This window comes from Poecilia mexicana, unplaced genomic scaffold (genome assembly GCF_051168715.1).
Source record: "Poecilia mexicana isolate PSO_F unplaced genomic scaffold, ASM5116871v1 scaffold_14, whole genome shotgun sequence".
Taxonomy (NCBI): domain Eukaryota; kingdom Metazoa; phylum Chordata; class Actinopteri; order Cyprinodontiformes; family Poeciliidae; genus Poecilia; species Poecilia mexicana.
The window spans coordinates 4547943-4568902 of NW_028263383.1; the positions used below are offsets into that span (position 1 = coordinate 4547943).

Genomic DNA, 20960 nt, shown 5'->3' on the forward strand with positions numbered 1-20960 from the left:
TTTTCCTTTTTTTTTTCTTTTTCGTGCATCACACCGAGAGTAAATAGTAATTTAATTCCTCTGGTTATTTGACATGAAATCTCCCTCGCTTGAAGGCACAGATGCTGGATGCAGCTATTGATTGGGTGTGGTTTAACTCTACGTTCGGTATTTGGTTTTTGTTAGTTTTGGCACGCTTTGATATTTTCCTTCTGATCGTGTCAACACACCATCTTTTCTCTTCCGTCGTCTTCCAAGCATTCAGTCTGTATCTTGCGCTTTCTTTTAAACTACCTTTTTATTTGTTACTGTTTTTTTTATTATTAATCTTACTTTGGCGACAGCTTTATCTCGGTCTCGGCTTCTGTCAACATTAGTTGTAATTCCGAATCTGGAAATAAAAACATGTTTTATGCGTCAGCGTTCATATTGCCACATAAAAATGTCAGTGCTCGCTAATATCTAAAGCACAAAGAGCCTTCATGTAACTTCTGCTTCATCTTTTGCTTTGTTTCATGTTTAATTTGTGTTCAGCTGGATAAACGGAGTCATTTTTTTCCCCCCTTTCTTTCATGCACTTTGTTTAAACCGCAGAACTTAAGCCCACAAACTTACATCTAAAACTCTCTGCACATCCTCTGCAACCACATCAGACCCAGCTGTCAGCGACTTTATATTCAACCAAAGGCACACTTCCCACTTTGGTCTTTTGTGCTGCCAACTTATCAAGTCCACTGTATTAAGCCCATTTAGAGAAGACAGCCTTTGCACAATAGCATAAAAGAACATGCAGCACGCAAAAGTGCAGCAAGAATGCTTGCAGCTTGAACTGAACCTAAGTTGAAAGATCCTGGTCCCAGCTGTAACAGGAGACATGTCAGACATTCTCTGCCAAGAAGTAAGGAGGTGAAGGGAGGTGAAGGGTGTGCGAGTCTGAAGAGGGGGGGGGCAATCTGATTTTTTTTTTTTTTTTCCCGGTTCATAAAAGTGAGTTGTGGAAAAGCATGTACGGGTGACAGAGATTACAGGTACCACCACCCTCTTTATTTATATGATTAATATCCTGTACTTGTGACATTTATAACGTTCTTCTGTCTGGTTTTCACAGCCCAACAAGGACATTTGTTTTTTTGTTTTAATTGTGACGGATATTTACTGGATCTCGCATCTATGTGTTTTTGCAGCACGAAGCCGAATGTCTTGAATGAAGGCCTGTGGACTGTTTCTCTTGCGACTGTGATTTACTCCTGAATCAGAGACAAGATTTATATGTTTTATCTTGACAACATTGCTTTTAGGAGCAAAAGTAAAAAAAAAAAGCCTTAACAAAGTCCAGATGGATGCTGGTCCAGCAGTGTTTAAATAACCGCCTTGACGTTCGCCCTACGCAGATTCAGATTCTGTCTCATGCTTTGAGATGCGTTTCTGTTCAACGGCGCGCCACAGAAGTAAAACAGATTAAGCAAAGCTGAAGAAAATTATCAACATTTGTCATGAATTAGCAGAACATGTGTATAGCTTTGCACCGTCGTCGGGCCAAACTGAAAACTGATTTCATTACACAATTCTGGATAAATGGGCTGAACTGTGAGGTGCAGTTCAGGGCTATGATTCGGTGCAAGCAGTTTTCTGTTTGCTGCATATGCAGAGGGTGCCTCAGGAGAAGGAAGAAGAAAAGAAAAAAAAAAAGAAACGTGCAAAAGGGACCTCTCTTTTCACTTTTACGATTTTCCTAGAATCCTTTGGAGAGCGTGGAGAGACAGGCATGTTTATGAAGGTTTCCAGATGGTCCGGCTTGCACCCCCAGCTTTTCCTTTTCAGTTCTTGGGCCATGAAGGATTAATCAAAGTCAGTGGCAAAAGCTGATGCCTAAACACTGTGGCTTTCACTAACCCAGGAGGAAACCTCTTCTCAGCTCTCTTCACATTCAAACCCCCGGGCTATACTGCTTTGGAAAACTGAGACGCGAGGTTAAGAAACCAAGCAAACTTATCAAAACCTTGGCTACATGAGTGCATATAAACAACACAGGGAAAAAAAAAATCCTCTTACTTCAACCCTCATCAACCCAGCAGCCAATCTCCTATTTGGGGTAAAAGGGAATTGTCCCCAACGTTCGGCCAAGAATTAATGAACTTACCTAAACTCTGGTCTCCTTGGCTTTCGAAGGTGCCTAAAGCGCAATATATGGAATGCAGCTGAACTATTTACTCTGCAAAACACAGATCGTTAAGAAAGTAGGAAGTTTAGATGCCAATGATTCAATGTGACTAGTTTCTACATCGTTGGGAGCTACATATAAAATAGTTGGATGTGAGAGGAAGCAACGTTAAAAGGGTGCATTTCCGTTCAGTTACTTGGGTTGGGATCTGACAAACAAGTTGAAGGTTTCAGAGGAAGTTCATTTTAAAACCTCAGAACTAAACCTCATAAAAAATACTTTAAAAAAAAATAAGGGTTCAGAGACATTTCTAAAGCAGTATTGTTTAATGTTCTTACTAGGTCACTTAAACAGTTCATCGCTATTGAGAACTAAAGGAACGCACGACTCAACAGAGCATTGGCTCTGCATCAGTCTGGATATTTTCGGAGGAAAACTTTACATTTTTTTTAAAGAATACATTTAACTCATAATCACCCAAATTCAATGACTCAATAAAGCTGTGACTTTGCATTACATTTGAACTATTTATATGTATAAATAGATTACACGGATAACCATACCTGATGCAGTTGTATGAAAATAGTGGAGTCAATCTGTAAGTTTAAAAAAAAATAATAAAAAATAAATTTTTGTAGGTGGCTCACTTTTTCTATATTAAAAATGGATCTAAACTGGGTGAACTTCAAACACCAGAAATAAATATGCACCTGATTTACCAAACACATTAAAAGTTGTATATTTTAGAATAAAACCTTCACTGCATTATGAGAAAATAATGTAAAGAATATCAAACCCACCATCGAGAATCGAGTGCTATTTATTAGCAGTGGCTGAATGAAAAGAATAAAGGAATGCAATGAGACTAAAGGTGTTGTAAGTAAAATATGTGCTTTCGCTGTGATTATTTTCATTTGCTTCATGTTCAGACATTATTTTGAGAAAGATTTAACCCACTTAAACCTAATCTTCCTCTCGAGACAAACACTCGTCTGATGTAAAACTGATGTGACTGAACGCAATTAAAGAAATCCAAACACACACACAAAAAAGAATAGCTACTCAACATTACAAACCCACACTGCGTCTATCTCGCAGGTTATGAATGTGTACGTAAGCCGAGTTTACGAAGCGTGAAAAATGAACCTCTTCTTTAAGCTGTGAACTGAACCATCACAACATATTGAAAATAAGTGAGCCGGTATAATACTTGAAAATGTATTTCCACACACTTACTGCCGGGAAATTTGTAGAAAAAGAAGAAAAAAAAAGTATGAATGAGCAACGGAGGAAAACAATATCTGTTATAATCACAGAAAAGAAATGCGCCGGCAGACCGGATGAATGTGCTGTGTTGTCAGAGTTTGCAACGACTCTGAAAGAATATTCAGTCTGTGAAGAAAATCTGGCGAAAATGTTCTGTCAAGTCACTGATTTAAGCGATTGTGTACGTTTTGCTGCATCACATTTACACGAGAGATGCTCTGGCGATGTGTCAATGTTAATCTCTAAACAATTCAATAAATACTTAGGCTTTATCGTGACGTTTAATCTCGAGCTAATATGTTGTTGAGCCTGAACAAACATCAGCACAAACAAATTAGAGCAGAAACACAAAGGGATGGTGTATAGGAAGACATGTGAGAAATCAGCAGCCTCATCTGTAGCATTTCTGCAGTCAGGTCTCACTAGGTCACTGATTAGTAGTAAGAAACTTTTTTTTTTTTTGTCTAAAGGGAATAAGAAAAACTGAAATGCTCAAACATATCCAAACTTTTTTTCTTTGATAAAGAGGGAAACTTGAGACTTTTTTTTTTTAACACTCTTATTTTGATTTTTATCGTTAGCCTAATTGTGAGCTTTCCAAGTGATTTAACTGCATAGGCTGCGAACAAATGTTGTAGTTCTTGTAATCTTATCATATTTTGTGGTGGTGTGACAAAAGAAAATGCGTCAAAAAAGAGAAAAAAAAAAGGCAGTTAGGGAGAAAAACAGCTTTGTTTATGACATGCAATACAGACAAATTGCAAAACATTAGTACCAGAGATGATTTTATTCCAAACATGTGCCCCCTTTTCAGTTGTGGTTGGATGAGACACGCTGGGTTGCATAACAATAAAAAAAAATAAAAAAAAAAGACCTTCATTTAATTAGGTAAGAGCCAGCAAATCGATCCGTTTATTTTTGCAGCTTGTTGCAAAATGTCGAAGCGAGTTATGGTATTTATACGTGTTTGTAGCCTGATAAAATCTCCTGCAGATGTGCAACTTGCACTGAAAAGTTTCCAGAGGATACTTAATGTGTATTAAGTTTTCCGAACTAAGTGGACGGACTTTTTTTTGAGCTTTCATCAGTGCTTCTGCAATCCACAGTGACAAAGCACTAAGGAGAATTTCTATCTGTGCATTAAATCCTTGCATAGATGCATCACTGAACCCTTAGATCTTTTACTGTCCAACGTGGTTCTTTTATTTCATGGTTATTTTCACAGAATTTCATATTTAGATATCTCTTAGTGCATGTGAGAAATACGCCTTTATTTTCGTCAAGCATCAGTTTTAAAGTTGTGCAAAAGTGGAGGGAGAAAAGAAAAAATGGATTTTTTTCCTGTGTAATCCCATAAACATTACATATAATAACATTAATTTTTATCGTTGCATTTAGTGAAAATGTGTACATACACCACTGAGAGGGCTGAAAAAATGTACGATATCCTAATTTTCATACACCTGTTGTTTCTATTTACACCTTTCACACACGTCGATCTATAATTATTTGTTAAAAGTCATAATTGATCAAATCAAGACTAACCACTGTCCTCATCTTCCAGTCATCAGCAGTTGTCTCACCAAAAGGCTCGTTAAGCTTGAATTTGACCTCGGTAGCTTTGAAGGCGCTCTGAGACTTCATACAGATCATCGACGCTCATTTATGCATTTATGAAAATATTGTTCGTAGAAAAGCTATTTCAACAGTTTAGGGGGGGGGGGGGGAGTTCTTGAATTGTCTAGGAAGGACTGCGTTTAGTTTTTTTTTTTTCCTTTTCATTTCACTGTTAGGAGGGTAAAGCCACGCTTCTGCTTCTTAGAAAAAGCCCTTGAAGACAAACAGATGGGATTTGTTGTTTGGCTAAATGAATCCTGTGTACTGAGTGTAGATGTGTGGGCTCCACCTGCAAGTACTCAGCTGGATGTCAACACAAGACCAACCTGCTGCTACGGCTGTTTAGCAGAGGTTCCCATTTTAAGGACGTTTGACGAAAAACCTGTTGGCTTCACTTTAGCCTCTGCTCTTCATTTTTACAATGTATTGATTTTGAACTTCGTGTTTAGATTTTAAATGATCAGCAAGTGAATCATAACCTACTTAATATCCAACTAATGTCTCTCACAGTGATCACCAGAATTAATGCCAACCAAAGAAAATGACTGAGTTGAGCAGTTTGTTTCTAATGCACTCCAGGTTTTTGTGTCTTGAAGAAATGCCTGTAATGTACCAAGCTGATTGGATTTGACAGGACTTGTCAACAAATATAGCTGAGCACGAAGAAGCATAAAAATGGAAATCAATCCCATGCTTATGTTATCTATTCCTTTAGAAATGCTCAGATGCTGCAGACATTAAGAAAACAGCACTAGTCTGTTTTAGACATGTTTAAACCATGTCTAAAAAGGCATATATATATATATATATATATATATACATATATATATATATATATATACACCCATTGTCTTATATCAATAAAGGATTGTTGCATGTCAGTCAAAAATCTTGCCACGTTTGAGTGGAATAAGTTCAATAAAGGATCACTGCACCAAACACGGCTGGTGTTATTTTACAGAAAATAATAGGGGGTGATGTTTATTCATCTGTGACCAAAGCAAGCTTGGCTGCTTTACCCACCCTCATCACATTTTAAAGTAAAACTTTCCCCATACTTTTAGCAGCTGATCTATTTTCCAAGAATTGTTATTCACTAAAAATAATAGACTTCAGCAGTTAAAATATTGCTACAAAAAAAGAAAAATCACAAACTACTTACACGAATGAATTGCAGAATATTATAATACATTATAGTGTTATAATGTACTATCTTGTCATTCTCATTATATTATAGCAGTACAAGTATAACAAACTCAACTAGTAATTGTTTTGGCAGACTGCTTGAGTAGATCCCACAGTCAGTTATAATCAGATGTAAGTTTCATTTTCCAAGCAAACAGTTTTCCTCTTTCTTGTAATCAACAAAAGCAGTATGGTACGCCTCTGTCAGGCAGCTGACTGGCAGTGTGCAGCATTATGACGGGAAGGAGCAACTCTCGAAGCGACTTCGAAACTTTATGAAAACTTTGTAACTCCCTCCCTCCCCGTGCTCTGCCCCATCCCAACATCCACAGCTGCTGCTCTGTTTAATGATTCACCCAGCTTGTTTTGCTGTCTTTCCACTAACACATTTTAGAGCCAAACCCCTAGGAAAGCTTTCCAAATTTAGCATTGGAGGGTGCGTGCAGTCCTTCGAGGTGTCTCAGTCCTTACCTGATCTTTTTATCAGGAGTTTTACCTGGCAGGACGCAAACCGAACGAGTCAGGTGAAAGTGAAGCTAGCTCCAATCTGCTGCCGAAGCTGAAAGTGTTTTCCCATGGAAGTGGCAGCGGATAATGCCGAGGGGTGTGCTGGTATGAAAATATTATTTTGTTTTGTTAAACCCTGGAATATGGGTGACAGTGAAGCTTAGGAGTTTAGACATGTAATCCAGCTGCAGCTGAGATGTTGGCCATGAATCACACATTAACTAATCTAATCAGATCAAACCTGCCGTAAACGTATACCTTGGTTTATTATTTGGGTGGATGTTTATTGGAGTTAAACCTGAGATTCTTTGAGTGTGGCCTGCTCTGCATTTTGAGAGTTGAGCAGAGACAACCTTACTGCTTTGCAAGGCAGTTGTACTTTTTAAATTTTCTTTTTTACAAAAGTTCTGTGTTTTCTGACTAGAAACAAGAGCATTGACTTAGTATAAGTTTGATTTACTTTGCTTACTAATACAAGAACAAACCTTTCTAGTTTTTTTTTTTTTTGTCAAAGCAAAACATCTCTACCTTCTTCTTGAAATAATAAAGAACGAGAAGCAAGAGTTGTGAAACCTCGCCGTGGAGGCAAACAGACCCAGAGGCCTCGCTGAAGAAATTCCTTGAGCGATTTCTTGTCACAGCACTTTGCACGGCATGAGTATCAGACTACAGATATGTTGGAGCTATTGACATTTTTTTTTTCTCGGTGCAAAGCATCAGTATCTCCACCAGCAAACTGCAGCATCGAACTTCAGGTACAATCACATGTCAGCATCTGATATGCGAAGCACAGCCCTCTCTCCTCAAGCCCAATCCTGCCATGTTTTACCTGTCCCCGTGTTTTGATAAGCAGACTTCATCCCAGGCATGTTATGTCAGCTCAGTCAGAGGAAGGGGGATTAAGTTCAGATGCATGACATTTTGGGCCATTCCAGCGAATTGAGTCAGTGCATAAACAACTCCTACGTTATGTCAGGGAAATATTTATATTTCTTCGTAGAAGCTTCTTGAGATAGTGTCAACACTGCTTAGAGACACAATTACATCTGAGGCTGAGCATCAAAGAGTCCCTTTGGAGATAAAAGTGTGGTTTATAAGTAAATCACAGAATACTTGTAGATATACAGGACTGTCACTCTGATAAAACTGTCCCAGAAGTGCATATTTAAAGAAATACTAAGCATGACCATTAATCATATCTTTTATTCATATTTTGACTTGGAGAGATTGCATTAGGGTAATCTTTTTGGTGACTATTAGGAAAAAGAATTCAGCTTCATAAATACAGCAGCCTTTATGCTTTTGTCACCACAAATAAACACGAGTTAAAAGCCTTAATATAAGTCGCAGTGGCATGAATTTTACTTCCCGGCGTTCAGTTTAATTAACTGATATCGCTGTTCTTGCTACCTCTACTATCAACAATGTTTTCCTTTTTGGCGCCTAACTCCACAGTACAGCCTCCCACACGCCACAGCTGCGTGCACACAGACTTGGCAGAGGTTTAACGTCGGCTGCCCGGCCTGACACCCCCGGGAAGGGAGGGGACTAGGTTGAATGCGAGAACCTCCAGGCCTACAACAAACCTGCTCTACCACCTGAGCCACTTGGCTCTTCTTCCATCTGCTCTAAAAATTATTGCAACTAAGCCAATTTTTTATTTCAAATCTATTCTTTTCTATTTGTCATGGTTGGTTGTAGCTTTTTTTTTTAACAGAATCACTCAGACATGTTAATAAGTTTATTGTACATGTTGTAAAATTCTGGTTTCTTTGTTATCTTTCAGGCGTGGATTGTACAATGAGCAACTTCTCTTGCAGCACCACGACAGAAAGGACAAAAGGAACAGGTGAGTACATGGAGTAATGTACAGCAAGTATGAAAATCTTTGGTTAATGAAGGACAGAAAGGTTAGACTGACAGGAACAAGAAGGTCGGCTTCGGAGGAGGATGCTCGTGGAGGTAAGTGTTCCAGGTTTGTTCTTCGAAACCCTCTTAGAACTTGGACGATTTACGAGGAAGTTACTTCAGAGAACGCAAAAGGAGAAACTCAGCTGGGTTTCTACAGGAAGACAAGTATACACAAAAGTATACTAGTAGACTAGTAACATAGAGGGCAACAGAACTGCATCATTCCCTTCCTGAGAAAAGAGCCAGGAAAAGCCATGGACCCCAGATCTGTGCTGGCGCCCTGCCTTTACAGATGCCTCTTGGTGGCTCAGAAGATCCAGATGGTGGAGAAACCGTGCAGCTGGTGATCATGGAGTCATCTCTGCTTGATTTTGGGCAAACAGAAGGTCGTGCTCTTAGCTTTGGAGAAAAAAGCAAATGGATAGCAATGGGACTGAGGTTGGATTTTATTAAGGCAAGTTGAATATCTTAGAATGGTACTTGAAGGGGAAGTCTTTTGCAGAAAACCATGCCTTCTGGCCGAGTTAATAATTTGGGTCTGGAGTTCTGTTATGCTTGTTAATTTTGTTCAGTGGTTCCTTGGAGAGGTGAAGTAGTTTAGTTCCACATCTTTCAGTCCATTTGCTGGTGAACTATATGTACGTTGGCGTGGGATTTATGTGCATCTTCAATCAATGGAAAACGTTGACTCCGTGAATAAGGATTAGAATTGGTTATGAACCTAATTGTGACTTCCATTTCCTGACTGAGTTGTTCGTTTTCACCATTACTTTGAGGATGGAAACCTGAACTAAGCATAACTTTTCCCATTGGGGGACACCATGAAATCTACACACATTTTGGACGAAAAGGTTGGTTATCTTGCTGCCGGATGGGAGTATTTTTCTTCTTGAGAAATGAACCAACAAGACTTGGAGAAGCAATTATTCATAGATAGGATTATTTTTGAAGAACCCAGTAAAACGTATCAAGACATCATTGACCAGGACTTGGAATACAGCAAGGGCATATCTGAGTTTGAAGCATGTCGCTGTCTGAGTTTCAGACATGCAAGTGAGGTGATAAGTTTTGTGGAGGTCTTTGTTGGAGAATGTAGTGGTGCAATGTACTGATCCGAATGCTGTGGAAATGAGAGGCAGTGATTTGGTTGAGACCGTGGTAATCAGTAGACTTGGGGAGCAATCTTTCTTTAAAGCAGACCTAATTTCAGATCTTGAAAACTTCAGATCTAATCTCAAGTTTTGAGAAACTTTATAATTATCAATTCATACCCAGTTTCCTTAGGACATAAATACAACGTGACACGGGTTGAAGGCTTTTCTCACATCTTTGCCAACATGTGTGGGGTTTCTGTGTTTATTAAACTGAATCATTTTTCATGTAAATATTTAAAGATCATTATTTATGGTCAAAATATGGACAAAACCTATGACAAATGGCCATGCTTAGTTCTTATTTAACTTTATACTTGTGATACATTTATTAAAAAAAAAGATTTTCGTAGAAAATACACTATTATTTCCTAAAGAACTCTTCCACGGTGTCTGGATCACATGACTTTTTGCGCATCTTTACAAGTTTTAACAATATTTCTTGCGGTCTGGGAATGCATGTGAAAAAGTCTTAACGTTGTCTTTTGTTTCTTTTTGTTCTTTTTTTTCTACTAGTAACCACAACGCTATCTCCAGGCTCAGGCCATGCCCGAAAATGCAATGACACAGAGAAGGCCTTCTGTGTGAATGGCGGCGACTGTTACTTCATCCCTGGTATAAATAAGATGTCCTGCAAGTGAGTTTTCTTCCTGGTGATATTGATATTCCCCGTTTTTATTGTCAGAGTTTGATCTTTACAAGATGTTTTGCTGTATAATAACATTCTTGCATCATATTAAAAATTGTTTTCATCGTTAGGTTGCAGTTTTCTTTCAGCAGCAGTAGTTACACATCAAAAAAAACAAAACTCAGTTCCTCTAATCTGCCACCTGTTGTGTATTTTAACGCTAATAATGGAGTGAGGCGGTGTGTGCTTACTCTTTTAAGTCTTGTTTAGTGTAGAGAAGGGCTGCACATTGAAAGCCCTTTTAAAATGTCATGAGTCACTGGTTTAGTAGTGAGCAAATATTTATGCCTGTTCGAGGCCCCCAATGAGATAAATACAATCATTGCTTACATTTGAGAGAAGGGATCAAGGCCAGTGTGCAAGGATGTGTTTAACTCTGTATCATTGCTTTTTAAGTGGAAAACGGGTTGACTTTTTCTAAGAAACAACCGGTTTTTTTTTTCCTCCCTCTGACGTTTAGATTTGAGTCTGTCTGATGCTTACGGTCAAGAAACATTAGTAAGGATGGTGTGTAGGAGAACATAAACAAGGAGTTTTCTGATTGTTTTCATCAGACATTTTTATTTTTCAGCAGCTGTTTACTCATTCAGGTGATCCTCAAATGTTTTCTCTAAACTTTAATACATTTTCTAATTTCAGGTTCTGAGTTGGTTAATCTTGGCTGGATGTCTTCTGATCTGTTGCAGCACCTTTAAAAAAAGAAAAAAGAAAAAAAAAAAACTACTCCAAAACTATTTGCTTATTCCATGATGAAGTTTTGCTGTCAAGCCTGTGATTTTAATTTAAGTTTTTGTTTAGATATATTTGCACAATGTGGCTAGATGCAAATGCATGCTTTTTATTTTCAGATTTTTAAGTAAAAATATATTCTATCAGATGCAATTTTACTTCCACTTCTCCAGTACCCAATATATTTGTTTACCACATAAAATGAAAAATAAATAAATAAAAAACACAAAAGCTTGTGGTTGTAAAGTCACAAACTATGAAATGATTCTAACAAGGCATTGTGTTTTTACTTGGAAAAAATTCAGATTTTTATTATTTCTAGTTCATGAACTGGTTAAATGAAAACAATATACAATCCAATGTGAGTTGCATGGAACATCTGTTTAAAATCCGAGAAAAACTATATGTCTTTTCTTCTGGTTAGATTCTTGAAAGAACAATGCAAACCGTTCCAAATTTTGACGAAAAGCAAAAACAGTCAGTGAATACGATATTGCTAGTTTGACTTTATAAAGTAGAAACTAATATCAGAAAACAAATTAATCTCCCTCCAAAGGTTGTCGGCCCTTACCGTGCAGATCTTTTCGGGAGCAAAAACTGTCACATAAGTTTGTCAGTCGGTTTGACGTGAAGTCGAAATATTAGCAAGGCTCTGCTGCCAAGTCGGCCAGAGGAAGAACGTCTAAACAACCAGCGAGGACACGGCTGCAACAGAAGTTTGATGGGCTGTGTACAAATCAGAGGCGGCCATAACTCAGCCGCTGCAGCTAATTCACTCACGGCCGGGGCATAGGTCCAGAAACGTTGGATAATGCAGGGAAGGCCTGCAGCAATTTGTTGTCCCACCGCCACTTCACTCGATACCGACCACGTTTCTCTTTGGTTATAACTGAGAGGCCAAACAATCAAGTAGACAAGTCTGTTTTTTTTTTTACACTCCTCTCCTTCTCATTGATGTGTAAGGTTTGAAAAAGTGAGGTTAATTAATAAACTAAATATATTTATGTCTAATCAGAGAGTTTTAAAATTGAATTTTTGAAAAGTGTGGCTGGCATTTTGTATTCATCTCCCTTTGCTCTAGTAAAGGTTTAGGTTAGGTTTCAGCCTCATGCCACATTTATGCTCTATTTGTAATCTATAAACGTGACACAGGAGGTTTTACTCTTAGGTTCAGCTCATTACAGTGAGCTTGACACAAATTAACACATTTGTACCATCAACTTTGTCTTCCTTTTTCTTCCAAAATATGTTTAAAATCTATTAGAACAAAAAAAAAATAACTGTACATATTTCTACCTCACTCTGGGACTGAAGTATCTGCAAACAGCAGATCCTTCCAGACAAGTCCAAACCCATGCTAATTTGCTTATTTCGTTCTGCATGTAACAAGTTTGGTTTTGGTCCCGTCCCAGAACACCGTTTCTGTTTTCTCTTCTAATTTTTTCTTAATTACTCAGCAGGTCTTTTTGTTTTTTTTCTAACTTTCAGCCAAGTTTCCTCAGCGTCGGATTGGCCAGTCTTTTGTTACTTGTCGGTAAAATGTTGGTGGCCCTTTGAGAGGCCCGCTGACTTATCCTAATGGGATTATAATGAGGAAGTATGGTCAACACCCTTGATCCTGGAGATAGTCTGTCTTCAGCTACAAAAACATTAAGCTACATGCTATCATCATAAACCATGTAAAATAAACAGTCCAATATTAGGAAGCATCTATGTTTTCACAAATTCCAGTGAGAAATTTAGAGTTTACTTTCGTCTGATTTGTTGTTACAATAATAAAACTCTCACATTTGCAGGTTGTGAGCACAGCTACTGGGATTCCAAGAGGCTTTACAAAGGAATACCTCATTAATCCATTTTCAGCTTTGTTGCACAGGTTTCCTCCGGTTGATTTATGGATGAAGACTTGCATGGGGATAAACGGGGGACTATCAGAAATCAGCTTTTGTTTAATAATAGCCATTTGTTGAGTATTTTGTAAAATATTTGTGTTTGTTTTATTGATATGCAGAGGCTCCAATAAGTATCCAGAGGCCCTTTTATATGTGTCGGGTTTTTGAGATGGAAAAAAAGTCAGACCATGATAATGTCACTATCAGGAAAAAAAGTTTAAATTGGCATTTTAGTTTTCTTGTAGGAAAAAAAGCCTCTATCCCTCACCTCTGACTGGGTTTTATTAATGTATACATTTTCTATAAATGTATCAAAAAGCACAAAACTTTAATTAAAGAGCATGAGTTTATATTTAGAAGAAATATGCTTTTCTTTTTTTTTAAATAATGTCACTTATTAGGTCTCAAAAGCCCGGCTTTAAAACTGGATATGATCTTGAGAGCCCTTCTTTTTATTTTTTCCCATACATGTTGTGACATGTTATGCTGCACAAATGAATGCCTTGAAATGTGAAAATGCACCCCACTCCCTGTGTTTTCCTTTTTTCATAACACATGTCTGCTCTTTCCCAGTTGTCTGGCCGGATTCTTCGGTCCTCGATGCTCGCAGAACGAGCCCCTGCGGTCGTACATGCCCTATCCTAATAAAAGTATGTCCACCTGATATTGAGCAGCTGAGAACAGAGATGCAGTTGTCCCTGGATTCTTCCAGTGGACTCCTGTCACCCCGACCGTCTCGCTCTTTCTCCTTCTCCTCCTCCCTCTTAGGTCAACTTCGCAATGAGCTGTGCACAGCACCATGCACACAGTGGTTTCGTCCATGGGGAACACTCTCCCTTTGCTGTCTATAGTTTTGCTGTTGTTCTAATTCTGTGTCTCTCTCCCTCTCTCCCACCCCTCCCCCTGATTTCCCCCCTTTTTTTTTCCATACACATGCTCTTCCTTTTCACTCCACTGTCCCTCTGTTTTCTTCCTTTTTTTTCCTCACTGATCTCCTCCCTCTGTTCCTTTGGCTTTCTTCCCATCAGGTGTCCAAATGACTTTACTGGTGATCGCTGTCAAACCTACGTTATGGCCAGTTTCTACCGTATGTCAACTTGTCTCTTCTGTCTCTGTGTCAGACTGTCCTCGTGTGATGCATGTGCGCTGGGTGTAGAGAGATTGCGCTCATTTCCTGTTCTTACCTAATAATTATATCTGTGTCTCCTTTGATGACTCATTCACAAGCTGGCACAGATTAGTAGAGCGTGTTTCTGTGGTTGGTCAGCATGTGATTCCATGTGTGTGTGTGTGTGTGTGTGCGCGCTTCTCCTGCAGCTCAAAGAGCTTTGCATGTGCTTTCCCGTGGTAGATTTGCCTGCGACCTGTTGTGAAGTGAAGTGATTTTGTTTTAGATGCTGCCCTGGAAGATAATTGTTTGCACATAATGAGCTGCATGTAACAACACCGGCAGGATAAACGCTAAAACACGCCTCTTTATGCAATCGGTCGCAGACATGCAAGAATGTGCAATATTACCCGAGACGGTGCATTAATGCAGAACCAGATCTGAACAAAACTTATCAATGAAAAGGCATGTGAGATTCTATGTTCAGCGTGTTTCAGCCTAGTGAAAGAGGGAAAACGCAGCATCTCTACTGCATTATGTCTCTCACAGAATTCCTTTGAATTTACGATTTTAATTAGCTGTATTGTCAGATGCAACATGAACCAACGTGACAGAACACTTCCCAATACTTGTTTAATTCTTGACTAATTGTACCTGCATGCATCTGAAAGCCAAGCATCGCATCCCTTCAAGCTGTGACAAGAAGCCCCCGCTCATTTCACTTTCCAGACCAGTTGATCGCATGCCGAGTTCCTCAATTACAGCCATGAGAAAATTAAAGGTTAGGGCTCCATCAATAAAAAAATACAGCTAGTTTTTGTATCTGCTAACATGCAGCACTTCAGGGGAAAAAAATGCAACAAAAAAGTGCTCATAATTGGAACAGCCCCATTGCACAAAGTGCCTTGCAAAAATATTCAACTCTTCTCATTTTGTCATGTCACATCTGCAAACATCAATGTAATTCATTGGAATTTTATGTGATAAATCAACAGGAAATAATGAAAAAGTGTGAAGTGGAGGGGGGGAAATTACACATTTTCACTTAAACAAAAACTGTAAGATGTTTCACACATTGGAAATGACGAATTTTAATATCTCAACTCTGCAACGTGACATTGGCAAAAACAGCCATCAACTGAAAGATTATCCCAAAATTATTGGAAGATCTGCTGAGGACTCTCCTGGATGGATCCTGCCCTCCAGGCGTTTTCCTATGAAAACAGTCTGGAGACGAACTTCTCCTTCAGTCTCTCTGCCTTTAAAGCCGCTGAAGTGCTTTCAAGTATCACAAAAGTATTCGACAACGTTAATAAGTGATGCTGCATTACTGTTACAAACCCATGCAGCTACAGAAAACATTCTTAAGTTTTCTACGACGATGAAAACAAGATTCCTTTCTGTTTTAAAAAAAATAAATAAATAAAATTACCTCCTGCTAATCCCATTGCATACTTGCAGTCACCATGTGTTTGCAAGATCATACAGTTTCAATTTAAAGTACACAGCAGTGAGTGCATCTGCTCTTGTTAATCTGCCTGCTGATTACAGAGACCCGTCTCTGCAGTCCACGTTACACAACTCGCATATGCCGTTTGTTGTATGTTGGCAAAGAATGAATTGCAAACATCCCATCTCTCCCCCCATTGTCTCTCTTCTCCATCCTAACTACAAGTAATTTCACCTCACACTAAGCAGCAATGCACTGCGGTGGAATTACTTGTCTTTTTGGCAAAGTATTGTTGTGTTTTTTCCCCCGACTCTCGCTCACTTTGGTGCAGCTGTTCGTCTGCGTCAAGGTCGGCGTCTATTTCCTGTTGCTGTGTAGTCGTATGGAGACGGGCCAGCCACTCTTTGCTTTGTTCCTTTGTACAACATCTTGTCAGCATAAAGAGAGACCAAAAAGATAAAAGACGAGTTGATATGAGTCTTAATAAAGTGATTTTATTCACACTTATTGAACACTTCCATGTTTGGTCGCATTGTAGCCACAAACTTTGCATGTGACTGTGGAATGGAAGCTGTTTTAGAAAAATAAAAAAAAAAGTTTAAAATTTCAATTTTAAGCAAAGATGGGAAGGGCATTGTTTTCAAACTTGTATCTGTAAAAGATTCTGATAACCATGCATCATGCTCCTTCCACATCGAAATGAGGGTGTTTCATATAAGAGCCCAATAAAACACACTACGTTAAAGTCTGTGATTGTAACAAGAGAAGATGTGACAAAGTTCTCTGGATATGACATTTTTGCAAGGCACAGTCAAAACATTTTAATTTTACCCTAAATTAAGGTTAAAAGAAAACATATTTGAAAGTGCATGAACAAAAAAACTCCCGTTTTGTGCCTACTGAGCCTTCTCACAGATGAAGGGTGCATCTCTCCTCATGAGATACAGCAGAGAAGGAGGACGGTTTCTTCTGCTCAGCCGTGAGGGCCTGAATTAATAAGGCATGTTGTCATGAGGACAGCTGGGACTCGCCTAAGCCCAAGTAAACCAACAGAGTTGCCAGAGTTATGGACTCGGCTAGTTGGTGCAACATCCCAGTGGCCTCGCGCTGCCAGAAAGCTTAGGCCCGGCAATAATTCAACGATATTATTCCAATATTGAGTACAGCTGTATTGAAGCAACCGCTGTTCTAACAGCAGCCCTTTAACTTGCCTGTTCATGTGATGGGTGTGTCGGGGAGCTGACAGTGTAGCAGTTCTGCACGGCAGAACAGTGAAAAGCACGGGTAATCTTCTGCATATGACACATATTTTCCCCAAACAGCAGCAATGAGGGTTACTATGCAACCGAAATTCAATTCCCATTCACACAGTTTGTTTATGTAACAACTTGAAACATCTCTGCAGAACGGAATTGTGAGAAATATAAAGCGGTGCCGCTTTCACTTGGTTGTACGACAAACGGTGCCTCGGAGAGTATTCAGGCAAAGTGAGATAACTAAAACTAAAAAAAAAAAAAAAAAAAAAAAGATGTGGCTCATTCTGTTAGGAGTTAATACAAGACGGTGGCACCATCATCCTGAGGGATGCTATTCTCAAAACGGTGTATTCTTTTCCTCCAACTTCACAATTATTCTCGATGTTGTGTTGATTTGTCCCTTAAAACACAATCAAACACATTAATGTTTGTGGTCGTGACAAAGTTAAAGATTGTTGGGTTGAGACGTGCAGCTACCAGAACACGCTTCACCTCTCCAAACTGAGAGCCCCACTCGTGAATGTGAAGTTAGCATTGTTGGTTTGTTTTGTGCGGTGTTGTATAGTTTAAGTTTAAAGTGTGTGCTGCACGCTTTTGTCTTGTCTTGCACAATTTCTGACATGTTTGTTGTTTCAGTTGGCTGTGTTGTCAAGTTACTTATCCGCCACTATGTACATGTATGCTCCGAGGTGCCACTGCCTTAATCTGCTCTCTTGTTTCTTGTTTTTGTTCTCGTTTCTCCTTCCATCTGTCAACCCTCTGCAATGGCAGAGCATCTTGGGATTGAATTTATGGGTATGAAACAATCCATTTTGACTCTCAGTCCTAGCCTAGCTCCCATAGTGTCCGTCAATGTGACATGCTTGTTGATTTGTAAAACACATCGTCCCCTCCCTTTTTTTTTTTTTTTTATTAACCAATCAACCTCTGGAGTGATCATAACTCATACGAATGACGAGCTCACATGTCCTCCGCCCGGCATCATTAACATGGATTCAAAACGTCCCTCCGTACATGTGATCAGAAGTTTCCACCTTATACTCACGACAGTTAGTTTTCCCTTTTAGAAGCTTGGATTTTAATTTCATTCATAACAAGCATGATGTCTCATGTTTGTCCCTACCCGATGATTTGACTCCGTTTTCAGTCCAAGTCGTTTTTCCTTCATCTCTATCTTTTTTTTTTCCTGACATGCCTTGTCTCACTTTTGATTTACATGTGATCTCCTCTATTTTTTTCATTGCAATACTCTGTTGTTAGCCCCGCAGAAATGCAATGTTGAAGTCTGAATCATGATATGTGTGTTCCTGGCTCAAATCCTCCGTTTTCTAATGCATGATATTTTAATGTTTGACAGCCTTCCCTTTCCTTTCTGTCAGCTTCTGTCTCTTTTTCATTGTTGGCTTTTGTCTTCTGACACTTTTTTTTTTCTTTTACCAGAAAAGAGCTTCAGTGTGAGATTTTAGAATAATGGCTGGAGGCATCCTTTCAGACATCGTGCAATTATACAAGTGCATTCACGCACTGGAACAGAGGAACACTGTGTTATTGCAGAAACACCAGTATCATTTCCTCTGTGTAAAGTCATTATCAGCAGATGACATGCACCGTGAAATATTTCCCACTTTACTCCTATAGATAAACTAACTTTATTTACGGTGCCATAAACTTCTCACAAATTGGCATGATGACGAACATGGCTGCCGGAGAATGAAAGACGGAGCCTCCTATGGGAGGAGATGTGAGAAATCTATCACATCACTTATCAAAGCCCCCCGTCAGCGCAGCATTTTCTGCCTCAGCCACGCCGCACTGGAGCTCTTTTTTTTGTTGTTCAAACACAAATCACTCTTCAAAATAATCATATTTAACTTTTAAATTAACTGGTTCCTATAATGTTGTGATAACATGTTTCGTTCCTTTCTAAATTCTTGAGTAGCTGTGTAGTTTTGTAAAGTTTAGCACTGCTACATGTATGATAGACATTTTAGATTTTATTGCCGCTTAGAGTATATTGTGTTTGTGTTGCTGGGAGGATGAAGATTTAGCCGACACAGGATTTAGATCTGGAAAGTACTTTGGGAAGCATCGCCTCCTTTGTGAAGCTAATTGTTTCCTGTCTTTTCTCTCTGTTGTCTCGTGGGTTTAATTTTGACAGAGGCAGAAGAACTCTACCAGAAAAGAGTCCTGACAATCACGGGTATCTGTGTGGCTCTGTTGGTGGTGGGCATCCTGTGTGTGGTTGCCTACTGTAAAACCAAGTAAGTTCTGCAGATGACATGTTAATGGGCCTATGTGTAATCTGTGTAATTCAGCCAATGGGTTTTAGTGAAAAGATTATAAAAGCTTATCATAGGATTAAGTTTATATTCTAAAGGATATATATCATCACTTTTTTTTCCTTCAGTAATGCACATGCTTACAACTGAAAATAATTGAAGATGGTTATATCTACTTTATGCTAAGAAATTGAGAAAAATGTTTTCTAGAAAAAAAAATATATCTGGCATTAGGCTGACTAGAATGCAATAGAAAGTAAAGACTTCATGTTTGACATGCCAAGAATTTTTTTTAATTTTTTTTTTTGACAAAATGTGTTTTTAAAGTAACCAGTCTGATTTGAAAAACAATGAGTAGGTCACTATAAACATTTTTTTTCATTTATGTCATACTAATAAGCTTTAAAATATAATATGATCCCTCTACTATGCAGTTTTATGAATAATTGGTTCTTTTGTTAAATTGCAAGCTTAACATAAAAAAAATAATAATAAAAAATCGTTCAACAGGAAACAAAGAAAGAAGATGCACAATCATATGCGACAGAACATGTGTCCCGAACATCCCAATCGTAACCTTGCTAACGGACCTAATCACCCAGGACCTGGCCCGGAGGAAATCCCTATGGTGGATGTGCGTTGCTATGACAACATAAACACGTCGAACCAAAGTTTTCTCTCTTTTGCACTTCTTAATCTTTTGATTCTATTTTCACAGTACATATCAAAGAATGTCCCTGCAACTGAGCGAGTCATACGGCCCGCGACAGAGCGATCGTTCCCAGCCAGTCACGCCTCTTCCAGATCTCACAACTCTTCCACACGGGCCCATTCATCAACTCAAAGGTAAGCAGTCATTATGTGTCACGCTGTGTGTGTGTCATGTTATGCCTTCTTGGACTGATGTGATGTACTGCAACAAAAATTCATCCTTTGTGACTAATTTTTGTTGGTCCACTCTTTCTCACTGTATTTCTGACTACTTGGGTTAGGTGTTATTTCAAATTTGTTTCGATAAAATCTTCTTACTGGCCTGTCTCTGTTGTGTGAGAGCCTTAGACTTTCTCTTGTCCCAGAGTCTCTGTTTGGAGACTTTTGTTGCCTGTAATCGTCACTAGGTGTCCTCGGTTTCCCTCGGGTTCTCTCAATCTGTTTCCTTCGTGTTGTCTTTCCACCCGTCGGCTGTTTCTGCCAAACTCTTTTCTCTGCTCTCCCAGCATCTCAACTCAGAGGAAGTCTGAATCGGGAAAAACAGAGGATGCTTTTCAGATTTCCATTTTTCACAATGTCCCTTTGATTTTTGGCGTTTTTGTGGTTTTCAGTTTGTTTGGTTAGTTGTTGCTCATCCTGCTTTGTTGAGATTTTGGCTAGTTTTGGTCAAATAAAGGTTTTCAGTTGTTTATCTGCCTATGCGTCAACATGCCATTCATGAAATAATTAATATGATGAAGTGTTTGCCAACATACAAAATGCATAAAGTGTTGAAATGATTATCTAATTTATTATAGAAAAAATGCCATCCAACCAGCTTGAAAAAATAAACTCTTGGATTATGCCAGACATTGATCCAAAACACACCAACACGCTATCAACTCAGTTTCTGACAGGGTAGGGAGAAAACAAGTTAAATGATGGTTTGGTGTTGGCCTAGTCAACACCCTGAGTTAAACAAGCTGTAAACAGGCAATCCTTGTTTGAAAATCTTCATTTTTTATCGAAGCAACAAGCTATTGTTTAGACGAGTGGGCCAAAATTCGCCCACAGCAATGTAAGACCGATTT

The 20960-nt window shown here is 38.8% G+C and overlaps 1 protein-coding gene across 5 annotated transcripts in view; it reads left to right on the forward strand.

The window, feature by feature from the left end:
* nrg2a (neuregulin 2a) overlaps window positions 1-20960 on the forward strand; it is a 54829-nt gene that overhangs the window by 26405 nt on the left and 7464 nt on the right. Inside the window, exons 4-10 of one of the 5 annotated variants that reach the window (XM_014993343.2) lie at window positions 8502-8564; window positions 10294-10414; window positions 14115-14173; window positions 17672-17695; window positions 19059-19161; window positions 19690-19813; window positions 19898-20025. In XM_014993343.2, coding sequence (XP_014848829.2) covers window positions 8502-8564; window positions 10294-10414; window positions 14115-14173; window positions 17672-17695; window positions 19059-19161; window positions 19690-19813; window positions 19898-20025 — 622 coding nt within the window. Of the gene's footprint in view, window positions 1-8501; window positions 8565-10293; window positions 10415-13659; window positions 13737-14114; window positions 14174-17671; window positions 17696-19058; window positions 19162-19689; window positions 19814-19897; window positions 20026-20960 lie in introns of all 5 variants that reach the window. The other 4 variants (XM_088012669.1, XM_088012670.1, XM_014993360.2 and 1 more) reach the window with 4 other exon arrangements.